The 14,562-nt window shown below is 40.6% G+C and overlaps 2 protein-coding genes across 2 annotated transcripts; both read right to left on the bottom strand.

The window, feature by feature from the left end:
* Nucleotides 1–472: 472 nt before the first annotated feature.
* Nucleotides 473–5,662, bottom strand: LOC104419372 (cystathionine gamma-synthase 1, chloroplastic). The gene is given in 12 exon segments (XM_010031009.3): nucleotides 473–777; nucleotides 1,009–1,127; nucleotides 1,227–1,322; nucleotides 2,511–2,618; nucleotides 3,079–3,165; nucleotides 3,263–3,466; nucleotides 3,565–3,624; nucleotides 3,901–4,069; nucleotides 4,163–4,236; nucleotides 4,545–4,648; nucleotides 5,031–5,366; nucleotides 5,369–5,662. Coding segments are annotated over 12 exon segments (1,674 nt in total). The 5' UTR covers nucleotides 5,562–5,662; the 3' UTR covers nucleotides 473–653.
* A 6,969-nt stretch (nucleotides 5,663–12,631) lies between these two features.
* On the bottom strand, nucleotides 12,632–14,219 carry LOC104419371 (NAC domain-containing protein 79). Its single transcript, XM_010031008.3, has 3 exons — nucleotides 13,837–14,219; nucleotides 13,439–13,716; nucleotides 12,632–13,250 (listed from the first exon to the last, which is right to left on the bottom strand). Exons 1-3 carry the CDS (start codon nucleotides 14,021–14,023, stop codon nucleotides 12,798–12,800), a joined length of 918 nt encoding a protein of 305 aa, XP_010029310.1. The 5' UTR covers nucleotides 14,024–14,219; the 3' UTR covers nucleotides 12,632–12,797.
* Between the last annotated feature and the right edge of the window lie 343 nt (nucleotides 14,220–14,562).

Genomic DNA, 14,562 nt, shown 5'->3' with positions numbered 1-14,562 from the left:
TGAAGGAAGGGCTGGCGAGGAATCGAAACCTCTATAAAAATTATCGTTCGACTTGGTGCAAAGATTTTGGTTGGTGCCATCCCCTCCAAATCCATTGTCAATGGTACAATGCGTTTACTGGACCTACTCCCAACGATTGCAGGCCACTACTCGACGGTTTCGAGCCTTAAATCATCGAGCACGCTTTTCAAGAAAATATTATCCTCGTCCATAAAAATATTTAAATATAAATTATTATCAATAATAAAAATATGTATTATTGATTAAATATTTTAAGTGAAATAAATTATCACTTTTTGAAAAATGATTTATAAAATTATTCGTTTTTCAACAGATAATTGGAGCCTAACGCTCCGGTTTTTTTTTTTTTTTTTTTTGGCATCTAATGCTACTTAATTTTATTATACAATATCCTTGGTAATCAACGAACAAAAAAGGAGCAGCGAGGCTTTTATATGAAAAACACAAAGGATGAAGGAGAAGCATGCGCCGAAAACAGAAGTCATATATAAAGAATGGCTATAGCTATGCCAAGTTTCATCAAAAGAGAATATTGGCGAAAGACAAATATCTGGTGATCAAAAGTCAATTGAAGCACCAAACAGAGACAAAAACACAGAAAAAAAGAGCGCAGTTGCAGGCGTGCATGTCCACTATATGGCCTCCAGTGCCTGAAGAACGTCAGCCTTCAAATCTTCAAGGTCTTCGACCCCGAAGCTGAACCTCACCAAGCTATCGCTTATCCCATAGCTGACCCTCTCTGCCTGGCTCAGGTCCCTGTTCCATAACGGATGCAGCAGAAAGGATGAGCAGCAGAATTGAGTACCAATACCAATACGGCGGATAATAATTGTCTACATGCCACGCTACTTCACAGAATTTTCTATGAGACTTCTTTTCCCATTTTTTTTTTTTTTTTGGCATACCAGAATTTGTATCACGGTTCAGTACAGTAAAATTCAAGAAGAGGGGACAGAAGAAAACAGAGGAGAGATATCAGTAGGATACCAGTAAGACATAATGGCAGGTTGATCCACAATGCTCTCACAGCCACCAAATGATGGGGCAATATAAGGGATTTTCAGAGCATCCACAAACTTAATGGTGGTCATTAAGTCTCCATCAATCTGCAAGATTTGAATAACAATTATAAGGCCATGTGCAGGAAAGCCAATATGAGATGGCTTGATGACCAGGTACGGAAAAGTATGACACTAAATAGTAACCTCAAAGCTAACAACACCGCCAAAGCCTGTCATTTGTTTCTTGGCAATCTGATGTTCAGGATGACTGGGCAAGCCTGGATAGTAGACACGCTTCACCTGACAAGAGTATTAAGCAAGCGTTTTAGCATATGGATAATCTAGAATACTAAGATTCAGCATTCAATACTGATGGCAGATGTGACCATGAGTAAATTGTCTTCTAGAAAGCAAATGCCAACGCTAAGACACCAATCCCACGCATGTACAACAGATACACATAGCCAACAAAATATGCCCCAAAAAATGCTTGAACAGAGAAATACACGACAGAAAGCTATTCAAAATCTAATCATCTCTACCTCCATAATGGATGAAAAAAATGCTACTTTAATCAAAGATAGAAGACAACTCAAACTGCGACTCAATTGTACTACATCCAAAAGATGAAGTGAAGGATGGAGTTGCTATCCCAAAAACAGACTCTGCACTTTAATGCACATCATTTCAACACTCCCTATGTGAATGCTCAAATTCAAGCAGCCAGGAGCTATAACTAGCCACACCTCATGATCCCAACTGCACCAACCATACTCAGAGATTCTCCACATGCCCTCTACATAATGGAGAAGATGAACAGATAGATGGACAATTCACAACTGGCATCATCCCTAAACACCTATTGCCAAGGACCGTATAAAAGATGCTTTGTTACTTTCACAAGTATCTAAAAGACACAAATGCCAAACTAAGCTCAGAGAACTAAATACAAAATCTGGTATAAGTATTGGCATTTTATTTGATTACACATACACATGATCTCATTTGAGCAGATTGGCCAATTTCTACTTGTACTCAATAACTAAATTAGGATAGAAGCATCATCAAATTCTTTGAAGAAAAACTTGGTATGCCAAATCAGAATGTACCAGCTATTTCCCATCAAAGATCAGAATTACAGCTGTATTTAATTTATTGCAAAAGAAAGTAGCTTGCCAAAGAGAACAAACATGAAACAAGTAACAGCTACTTTTTAATCCTGTTCCTTTGAAAAGATCTTTGAAATAATCAGGCAAACAGAATAATGGCAGAATAAAATAATTAAAACAATGCAAAAAGGAAATGACAATTGCTGGAAGAATCAAGAAAGGGAGAAAAGATGAAAAACAAGAAGAATAAGAGAAGATGCAGCACTCAACTCATACTTTTCATTAACTCAGTATGAAATACTTCAGAAAACATTATAATAGAAGGCTCTCTCATCAGACATGAGATGAGAGACATGAAGAACAAAGTGACAATAAGTACCTTAGGATGTGCCTCTAAAATCTCGGCCATCCTCTGCGCTGTTGAGTTTTGTTGCTTTACACGAAGATGTAGAGTCTTCATGCCACGGATAATCAGGTAAGCAGCATTCTGTACATAAAGGAGGAAGGAAAACCACCATGATCAGTACTCCTACAGATAACAACTATCAATAGCGCACAACAAATATCAGTAAGACTAGAGGAGCAGAAAAGCCAAAAGGAAAGGGAGAAATGCAACACTAGCACTGATTAAACCGACACACTGTAAATTTGTATGCAACGAAACTAATCACTCTCTTTACTCTTGGCTTCTCAATAATAAACATTCTGCTGGTTAACAATCTTGCCCCATTCATTTTACTCCACACATTCTCAGTTCTTGTCTAATTTCCAAACACAGGCTGACTCAAAGGCCCAGACAATCAATCATATCTTTGCTCACCCCCATCCCCACCCCCACGCCTTCTCTTGCCTTAAGCATTAGCAAACCTTCTCAAACGAACATCTAGCATTTCCTGCAGATTTTGGGAAGTGCATAACCTACAAGACAACTTAGTGATATAACTCACAGGGTTGAGAGCACCGCCAAGAACGTGATGCAAATTACGAATTTCTGTGATCAATTTCAGCGAGCCACTAATGCAACCAGCAAGGACCTGAAAATGAATTTGCAAAAAATCAGTGCCAAATAGAAAACAACAGATTTCTGCATGCTACTGTGAACAAGTATGTGGCAACTCTAAAACTACGCACATCATTGTGCCCTCCAATGAATTTGGTAGCCGAGTGCAAAACCAAATCTGCTCCAAGGGCTAGAACTTTCTGGTTCAAAGGTGTTGCAAAAGTGCCATCAATGCAGACCAATGCTCCTTTACTATGGCAAAGGTCAGAGACCAACTTGATATCTACACATCTGAATAAAGGATTGGTGGGTGACTCTGTGAAGAAAAGAGAAACCTGCAGAAAATGGCAAAATCACAGCTCAATACAGATAGTCAATTTTCCATCAATATTACCGTCAGAAAAGCTCAATGAGTGAAAATATGCATACTGACTTTATTCTTCTCAAGTGCAGACTTCAGGCCTTCTACATCTGCTGGGTCAATAACTGTAGCCTGCATTTTCAACAATAACAATAAGGAAAAGGATGATACTATTTGGAAAATGGAACACAAATCATAAAAAATGCAAAAAATAGTTACGAGTCTTGATCAAAGCAAGATGATTCAAAATGTTGATTTCTAATTAAGAAGTTTCATCTGACACTATGGAAATGGAAGATAATACTTGAAAAATGCCAGCACGAGATTTTCAGCAACAATTGCGAAAGCCCATGAACATGAAGGTACGCAATGTGCCAGCACAATGGATAAAAGTGTAGAACCAATTACCGTGATTCCCATTCTGGGAAGAATAGTCTCGATGAATATCCTGGTCTTCCTGTAGCAGTCTGTGGTGGTTACCATGTGTCCTCCAGCTGGAACCAATGCCATTAACATAACTGTGCTTGCACACATCCCAGAGGCCATAATCAATGTTGATTCAGCACCCTCAAGAGCACTGCATCATTGGAAAGGTCAGATAAATCTCAATTAACCCTGTTGGATGTGTGTCAATAACACCAAAAACAGAAGTTAGAGGACAATAAAAAACCTGATTTTCTCTTCCGCCACAACTGTGGTTGGATTCCCATATCGGCCATACTCAAAACTTGCACGGCGTTTTTCCTGTCACAGAATCAGGGAAATATTAATGGGTTAGATAGATTGCAAGTAGCATCAATACTATTGAAGAGTAAAAGGCCAGCAAGTTTCCCATATACATGAAGAGAAACAAAATAAATGCAAAAAAGATGACATGATATTGGGCATTAGCCCCCCAATCAATTCTTGTGGTAAAATCCAAAACTAGATTTTACAAGAACCCCAATGAAGAAAAGGACAAACTGCAAATCAACTTGCATTTACGGCAAAAATCATGAGTACAAGTGAGGCTGGCTCACAGCTAAAAATCATATATCATGACATATTATTACCTTGAAATCAATTAGCTCAGCAGTTTTCTTAAAGAAGTAAGCAGAAGTATTGACCACAGGTGTGGTAATTGCATCGGTGACAATGCCGCGTCCTAATCTCTCACCTGCATAATCAAAATCGACAAAATGAGCTCAAACAAATCTTCCCAAAAGCAAGAACCCAGAGCTGTAATTGGATCAAGGAGCTCTCCAACTATACAAATGCACCAGACTAAAGTTGTAATCCTTAAAAACACAAAAGAGCGTCGCTCCTTGTTCACACTCCCGTGATTTGACTTAATCAAAATCTATAAATGATCTGCTGTCGAGAAATATGCCAAAAGGAAGACGGTTACCAATCAGGAGATCAACAATAGAACCCTACTAATAACCATTAGAAGAAGATGGTCGGCTCCCACAAATGCAGCCCACAACTCATCGCACAATCGTCTTCATTTTTTTTCATTGAATGAGCTTAATCACCGCAAGCAAGCACCAGATCCATACCTGCGTGAACCGTGAGACTCCCATCGGAGCTTAAAAACGAAGACGCCTCGAGCGTTCCCAAATCCTGGGACACCACGCCCCCGTTCTCGATCCCGTCCACCGCCAGCGCCTCCTCGCCCGCCACGAAGTCCAGCGCCGGAACGGCCGGCGCGGCCGCAGCGCCGGCTAAGGCCGCCGCGGGGGACGGAGCGCCCCCGCCCGAGGCGGCGGAGGCGGAGGGGGCGGGGGCGGGGCCGTTGCTGTTCGACCACGACGCGGCCACCACCTGGGCGACACCGATGTTGCTGCAGTTCCTCCGGGCCTTGGTGCTCAGCTGGCGCACGAAGTTCGGGGGAACCGGAAGATCAGAGACGACAGGCCGCCGGACGACAGCACCGCCCGCCCCGCCGAGCCGGGGCGGCAGCCGAACCGGCCGTAGCCGGCGCTCTCCGGCCTGGGCGAGCTCCGGAAGAAGTCCGGATCGGAGCGGCACTCGAAGGCGGAGGGCGAGGCGGAGGTGATCTGGAGGTGGAGGCTGCCGGGGACGGCCATGGGAGCGGCGGCGGCGGCGATGGCGATGCAGCGGCGCGTGGGGGGGCTACCTGTCTCTTCTCTGGCGAAAGCGCATAAAAAGGTGAAAGTGTGGGAAAAAAAATGCGTGGAACTGGGGGCTATAAATAGATAGGACGAACGCGCTTCTCACCTGCCGTTTCGCTGTAACTACGAGCGGGATTTGACCGTGGTTAAGGGGTTTAACTAACTCGGGTTATTTTCGAAGAGAGGAGATTGGGGTGAGCTCTGCTGACGTGGACAAATATAGCCGTGGTTGGTGAGGAGAGATGAGATTTTTTTTATCTTCGGTGAAAAGAGCGATAAGATTTTTTTCTTTTTTGGTCGGTAAAAGGAAGATAAGATTCATTCACCACTTTTAGCAAGGACGCTAATTAAGATTTTGAGAAATATTTGTAAATTGATTTACAAAAAGAAAAATTATAATTATAAAAAAACTACACACCTGAATTTTTCTATTTTCAATATAATGTGGATAAGAATATAAATAAGATTATGACAATATGCAATTAAGTTTTTCATATAAAGTATTTATGATGATGCAATTAGTTAAGCAAACTAGCATATGTGGTAATTATACATATTTTAGATGCGATTTTTGGTGAATTTGATCCTTTATTAAAAAAAAAAAAATTATGTGCATTTAGTGTTGGATTTGATGTTGTGCAATCTTGAAATATAGGCAATTGATATAGACACTTATTTTTTATTAATTTCATTTTGCGTTTTAAAATGCTTATTATTCTTTATGGATGGTCTAACATATTATTAAAGTTGTACATGTTAGCATTTCCAATTGTCGTTATCTTTTGACTTTAGCATTTCAATTCGAATTTAACTTTGAAACAAAAAAGTAACTTTTTTATACATTTTAGATTTTCGAGCTCATAATCTCAATTATCTCATTGCCTCCTAATCGCAACTACAAAAGCTCTCCAATTAACAAAACTAAGAAAGCCAAATTCACATTACCATTTAAATCGTTATTTGTTGATTTTTATTATCATTTTAAATGAGACGTAATTAGTAAGATTCCGAAATCATAATCATTGTTGCAGTATTTGTGAACTCTAAATTTTTTTGACAAGGGAAACATGTTATTGAGCGAGTATAGATCAAGCAATAATCATATTTCGTTAGTGTTTTTGTCGAATATATTTCATTAGTTTATATTACATAAACCTAATATTTATCCCAAAAACTAAACTCTTTTCGGGTTATACTATTTTGAGCTTTCGCAGTCTTTTGTTTTTTGATTTTTTTTTCTAATTTTCCTGGTCCCGAGGCGTCGGCCTCCTGCGCAAGTGGGCCCCACCGCACCTATCATGAATGGTTAGATTACCGAAAAGAGAGCGAGAGAACGTGAATCCCAAAAATAACCCCAACAAATAAAAAGTACCTATGCACAAAGGAAAACGGGACATTGCAAGTGGAATATGTCGACATCATCGTTTGATGCTTCGCTGGCTTTTAGAATTTACTCAATTTTTTTCGTGTGCTTTCTTGAATCAGAAGATTCAGAACCACACAAAATCCATTTTTTTTCGTTTAATCGTGCGCGTTAGCCCATTTACGATGTTACGCTCGTTTGAAAAGTTAAGGAGCTCGACCCCGAAAAAAAAAGGCTTGGATATTGAAAAATATTTTCATCGTTTATCTAAATATTTATATCTAAATTATTATAAAGAATAAAAATATTTTCATTAACTAATTAATCGAGAGATAAACAATTATTTTTAAGAAAATGAGTATTATCAACTTTTACGCATTTACCGATCAAGTATCCAAATTTATTTAAAATGTAGTCAATGTGAAACCCTCATTGAAAGCAGAAGGAAATGCCAAATTGGACACTATAGTCATGATTTTTGCTCAGTGAGTGAGCCACGTCAATGATTGGACTTAACTTTTGCTAAGCAAGATGGCCACATAATCAAATTCATATGTTATTTATTTGGCAGGGATTCGACATTGAGCCACACTTAGAAAGTCAGACAAAAAAAAAGTTTAGATACTTGATTCTCGAAGAATAAAAGTTCAAATACTTGTCATGACATCAATGGTATTGGGTATCCATATAATGTTTTTGCACGGTGTGCACTTGGTATGTAGAGAGAGAGAGAGAGAGAGAGAGAGGATGAATGGTGGCAATTCAATGGCTAAATTAGAGAGATGGTGATAGCGACATGCTGATGGTGGCAGTTAAGGTGGCCTAACCATGGCACCACGGTGGCTAAGAGACGAGATAGCATTCGGTGGAAAGGGCACTAAATTTGACTCCACCAACATTTATCAATTTTCTAACAAAGGTATTGGATTGCCTTTTCCACATCGGGGAATTCCGAGTTCAAATAGATAATTTTTACTGAGGAAAAATGTCAAGTCCAATTTTAATTACACCAAATTGATATAATCTCGGCATACCATAGTCCTCAATTTTTCAGTCGATCCCTCACAAGATTCACCTGATTTACCTACTACAATAAATAGAAAACTCGCATGGATTCGATAGATCCAATAATGGGGACCGAGACGGAATCCACTAGCGACCGAGGCTGACAAGGGTGGTCCAAACTCTAGGACGTGCGCGAGACGACGTCAAGTTGAATTTCTCGTGGGGTGGGTCTACTCGATTGATTCCCCACTCGGATTTTTTTCGTGTAACTTGCTTCCTTCCTTTTCGTCTCCCTTACTTTTGACTGGACGGCGTCGTTGCGGCCTTCGTCGAAGTTCAGGGGCAAAGGGCGAAAACCGAAGTGATGCTTTTTCTTTGATTCGACCGAACTTTGTCGGCAACTGAGGAGTGATTGAGGAGGGGGTGGCCCTAGTGCTGGCAAAAGGAGATTTCTGTGGTACGAGAGCGAAACGGGTCGTCGCGTATTTGATACTTCTGGCCATCTCGCTCTGCCAAATGCCACTCGACACGTTGGCTCTAGGTCCGCTCCAATGATCACGCAGCTCGAAATAAGGAAAATAAAATGTCATGTTTATGTAGACATATATTCCGGTAAAATCAGCCTTGTGTGAAAAAGCATGAAAAATCAGTGCAGAGATGTTCTGGTTCGATTGGTCAGAGCGAGTTCGAATAAGGAAGTCACTTATTCCACTTCAATTGTTATTCTCATTGATGTGAGCAAGTTGTGTACATCATGAGCGCACTCATGCTGACTCATCTCAAAGTTGATCGCATTATTCATGGGTCACATCGATCTAGTCGCTTTAGTAGTCAGTGTTACTATCTCCTCATGTGGTACGCAAGGGGTCTATTGAATATCGCCTTCAAGGTTACCCACTTCTTCAAGCATAGTGCAATACCTTAATAAACCTGAGTTGCTTCTCAAGCTCAACAAATGATCACCTTAGGCTCCAAATCATTAATCCATTTCCGATCTTCGGCCATTTGAGGGTTGATCATGATTTCGATGTCTTTTGCAATAAATCAAGCTCCGCCACCACATGTCATGGTCCGAGCCGTTGACCTAGTTTAAATGACTGTGCAGCATGCACTATTTTCGATCATCAATAGCAAATTGACCGTTCTAAGTGCACAATGCCTCGATGCTAAGGTTCCGCCCACTCACGTTAGTCGACGTTACAAAAGTTATATACATCAAGGAACTATCAAGACACGAGAGCTTGATTAGTTAAGCCACCTAAAGAGCTTCATTGATATTATCTATTCTAGCGCAAGGAGACATCACAAGCAAATGAGATGAAACCATCTAGAAATTCCCAAAGATAAGAATAATATGAAAATGCACACAATATCCTTTTGGGGACATATGGTCGGTGGTAAAGCATCGCCGCAGAAGATGCTTTTGGGGTGCGGGAACCAACGAGGCCTTGTGCTTTGTGAAAAATCCAAACGCATGGACTGCACTGCTGAAATGGCGACTAGGGCCGGGGTCGGGCGAAGCGACATGCATATGATACACGAAAGTTTTGAAAAAACCTTGGACCTATTCCTCGTCAAAGCAAGATCATAATTAACTAGAACAATAGTTGATGGCTTTTGGTCGAATGCCGTGTTTCTGTAAGTTCATCGAATGACAGACCTTCTTCCGGCCCTAAGGTCAAGATTCAATCAATTTGAAATGACTCAGTCGGCACCGTCCATCTAATTAGATGTTTTCCAAAGGTTATGGGTTAAAAGTCATGTGTACCTTTTTCCTTGTCTCAGCGCTCATCGGTTGTTGTGTTTGTCATGTGCTAAGTATTGCATGTTTTCCAATCCGATCGTTTCATTTCTTAACCCATATTTGATGAGCCGAATTGTTATTTAAACCGGTTATATTCATAAGAATTCATAAATGGATTTAGAAAGGTAAAATCCAAAATAATATAAGTGTTAAATGGTTCATAATTTACTAAGATCCAATCCACTTTTATAACTTTCTTTCACTTTCACTTGATTTGCATTCGCTCACCTCAATTTGATTATGAATTTCTTAGATCAAGTTAAATATAAAAATATTTTAACAATATGCGTTGAAGTGAGTATGAGTCACTAAATTTGTATTGCATAAATTAATCAAAATGGGTCAAATGGGCCATGGAAGCATTTGCTTGGCAAGTATAGAGAGTTAGGCTGTTGGTCTTGATCTAAGTTGGGGTTGGGATTTTATAAAACTTGAATTAAAGAAAACCTCAAATTGCGATTATGAACCAATGTGATTCTACACGATCGTGCACGGGTGACATTACCGACGACGATAATGGTATTATCGGCAAATGCGACGTGCATACAATACACTATAATAATCATAAAAAGGCCTTAGACATTTTCTTTGTCAAAGCGAAATCATAATTAACTAGAACAGTAGTTGATAGCTTTTGGGCGAACACCGTGTTTCTGTAAGTCCATCGAATGAGACACCTTTCACCCATGAGGTCAAGATTCAATCATTTTCAAGTGACTCGGTCAGCATTGTTCGTCTATTAAATGTTTTCCAAATGTTACGGGTTAAGAATCGTTTGTACCTTTTCCTTGTCTCGTTCATCGGTTGTCGTTTCGTCACATGCTTGGTTTTGCACGTTTCCTCAATCCAATCATTTAATTTTCTGAGTGAATCCATTGATGAAACGTAGAACTATCAAAATAAGTCATAATACTCATTTCTTAATTCATATTTGATGAGTTTAATTGTTACGTGAGTTAGTTATATTAAGTAAATTAATTGTAAATGAATTTATAAAGGTAAAGTCCAAAATAATATGGGTATTGAATGGATTTACAACTTATTAAAGACTTATTCACATCTATGATTCATTTTATTCTTTTTCACCCTTACTCAATCTCGTGTTTGTTTGCGCCAGTTTATTTATGAAATTTTCTTAAATTTAAGTGTTTTTAATAATATGAGTTAAATCGAATATGAGTAATTAGATTTATATTATATGCACATGGATCATCATGACCCAAATTTAACTCGATGGGTATGGAATACTTACACCAACTTGAGAATTTGAGAAAGATATTCTTGTTTTGCGGTTCATCAGATGAGCAGTGATCTATCCCGGGTGCAGGGGCCACGAGCAGTGAAAGTGTTTGAGGTACTTGTTGAAAGTACCATATTGTCAAAAGCAACAGATCAGTCTCCCCTGGACCATAGGAGCATCTGCCTGGCAAGCACAGAGAGTTAGGCCGTCGGTCCTAATGATCCAGTTTGGGGTTGGGATTTATGAAAATGGAATGGAGGAAAACCTCACATTGCGATTGTGAATCGGTGCAATTTTACATGATCGTGCATGGGTGATACTACCGACAATGATAACGGTTTTATCGGCTCTAGCATCTAGGTAGTGTAAATAGTCGTGGGTTCTTTTTTGGCAAATGAGTGTTGGGTCGAGGCACTTATTCAAGATGTCATGATTTCATTTATTTATTTGAATCAAGTGGTGTTGAGCATAATTTTTTAACATACTCCCCCTTGTGAGCAAGATACAGGCCATCACTTTTGTCCGGATATATCTTTACGCCAGTCAAATTGAGATGTGCTGCCGTTCTTCCTATTGCATAAGATCGAGAATTCTTTATTCCTAGTCCCGATTCGATAAGATCAAGTGCCTGGCGAAACCGAAGACCACGGGCATAGCAATTCCTCAATGCGCTATGTACTCAATGTACAAAGGCCCTAACAATTCGGTCGGGCCGAAATAACCATGTTCCCTCTCCGGCTCAGCCCGCTTGCTCAGGCCCGTCATGCCCTCTCAGGCCTAATGATATATATATTTTTTTGAACCGAAGCCTAATGATATTTTGAAAACGCCAAATTTTATATCATGGGCAGGGGGGGTTACACGAAGGATTTTTAGGTTGTACACTCATGTGGGTCCGGTCGGCTCATCGATTGGATCCGGTTCGAGTTTGCTAGACAACGCACGTGCTTAAATGGATAGGTCTTTCGCGATGTTCTGGTTTGGTACGTCTTTGCTCCTATTGATTCGATCTAGCAATTCCAGAGGAAAATATGGTTGGACAAGATGAAGGCTGTCTTGTGCCTAACCCAAATCTTATGCACTAATTAATGAGCCCACCGCAAAGTATGGATGGTTAGATGGGCTAATCGTGTTGAAAAATTGAACGTCTGGTCAATGCCTTATGCCACAGAAAAGGAACTCAAAAGAGCCTGTCAGCCTCGTAAGAAATCTAGCTAAACTCGATTTCTGTTCAAAATCTTGGACCAACTAGTTAAATCGGTTTTCTGTAATTAGACATTGACCTCATATACAATCGTATCAAACTTTATTTCATCTTACTTTTCACGTTCGAGCGAAAAAGAAGTGAATGAAATAGTAATTGTGTACATAACCAGAAAATAAGCCAACAAAGTTTTAGTGTACTTTAGGGAATATATTGAAACGGTCGCAAAATTAAGAATTATTGTATCCATAGTTAGAGTTTTAAGAGAGATTTAAGCTGAGTTTGATTGCAGTAAGTTGCTTTCCAAGAAAACTTTTTATTGACAAAAACCAGAGGGTGAAATTATCCTTGGCTGTTCACCTTGGATAGTTATAGAGAGATATAGACAAAGCAGCAGGAAAAAAAAAAGTGATGAGGATGCAGAGACACTCTACAAACGCACGCACAAACACAAAAGGCCTCTTCAAACAATGGAGAACAAACCAGAAAGAGCAAAAAGAAAGATCCAAATCATCTAAACCATCGTTCTCTTCTTCACCTTCACCTGATGCCTAATCTTCCATCTCCATCCAGCCTCAGTTTCTCCAAAGGCAATCCACATCGCACTGAAAAGACGTCGGCATCGTCGCCTCTCTGTCCTGGCGTCTTGCTTGCGAGAAGTCTGCGTACTCAGCCTTCGCGTTTGACGCCGAGTTCTCGAGCAGCATCCTCAGAATTGCCTGCTCGTGCATGAAGACCGTGTCCGACCAGCCGAACGAATGCGCGGGGCCGAGAGACTGGTCTAGCTCCGATGAAGATGGAGAAGAGAAGAGGGAAGTCTTCTGAGCATTGCGATCCTCGGGTCGATCGGAGAAGGAGGTGGTGGTGAATGGAGACGACTCCACCAGTGGAGGCAGAGGCAAAAGAGATGCTTTCGGTTCGTTGTCAAACGAGCTCAGCCTCTCTAGACCGCCAGGCAGAGTCTCAGGCTGATCAGCTTTCTTCCCATCAGGTCCTTTTTCAAAGATTCTGCAAATGACCCAGTCGTTCTGCAGAAGGTAAGAGAAATGCAATCATCAGGAACTGAGCTGAGCAATCAAGTATTCGAGAATTAGGATGCTTGAGGCGGTGATCTTGTATTTGAAACTGCTTTGGTGGTTCAGTGGCCTTATGAAATGGTCTAGAACATAACGACTCTGATTAAAACTCTGCCGCATGACTTCTGGCTAGGCCGTACCTTTTGTGAGTTGGAAAGATGGTGTTGATAATAGCCGTCTCCTAGCCTGAATTCGTGCATGACCCAGTTGGTCTTCTGACCATTAGGAGCTCTTCCCCTGTAGAAAACGAGAGTTTTCTTCATCCCGACCACCTTCTTCATCCTGCGGATCTCCTTGTCTTTACCGGTGGCTTTCCAATAGCCGGCTTCGGTAGCTCTATTCGTCCTCATACCGGTCGGGTACTTCCTGTCTCTCACACAGAAGAAGTACCATTCCTTTTCGCCCATTTTTGCTTGCCCTACACAACGAAACAATGTTTAGACAAACTCATTAGCGCATCATTCTATGACAACTCGAAAAAAACGAAAACAAGAATAAGAAGCAGCCCCGAGGATGCAAGGTTTAAGGGGTATATTACCAGGCAAGTCCCACGGTTCGCACTTGTTTAAATCAACCTCCCCCATGGCTCTTGCACGGAAGCTGCCGTCAAGAACTTTTGGGGTGAGGTAGTGAGTGATCAGCTCTTCGTCAGTCGGGTGGAATCGAAACCCCGGAGGCAATTCCATCTGTTCATCTCCTTCGAAAATCATGGTGCCGCTCATCATAACACTCTTTGAAGTCCCAATAGTTTCACACGGTCCTTTGAGGTTCTAAATGGCAAATGAATTGAAAAATCTGGAGTTCAATGGAGGGCAAGAGAGGCTTTCGATAGTCTTTCGATCAGGTGATGATATTCAAGAAGGCAAGAGAGGCTTGTGGCGCAAAAATCTTGACAATAACAGAGAAGGTTTGGTTTTGAAGCGACACAACTCTCTAAATACTTGCTCTTTTGCAGGCGCAGAAGCGTAGGCTGTAAGGCAACTTGGTGGGCAAGTTCCAAGCTTTCAGATATGTTATATTATTTTATTTCTTCAATCTATATCTGATTTCTCCTAAAGTCAAAACAGGAAAGTTTCAACTATGTTCCCCGAGATATAAACGGGTTCCCAACCTGTATCCCCCTTTAAAATGAGAAGGCATCTGACAGTAAACAATGATAAAGATGGTGACTTGAGCTTTATCTGTTCGATCAAGGTCTTCCAGGAGCTACTTTAGTTAGGAAGTTCATCAGCCGATAAACGAGACCAGAACCGAAATTCGTGCT

This window comes from Eucalyptus grandis, chromosome 9, assembly GCF_016545825.1.
Source record: "Eucalyptus grandis isolate ANBG69807.140 chromosome 9, ASM1654582v1, whole genome shotgun sequence".
NCBI classification, from domain to species: Eukaryota; Viridiplantae; Streptophyta; class Magnoliopsida; order Myrtales; family Myrtaceae; genus Eucalyptus; species Eucalyptus grandis.
The sequence above is the reverse complement of the archived record's forward strand: the minus strand, read 5'-3'. Positions and strand labels throughout refer to the sequence as shown.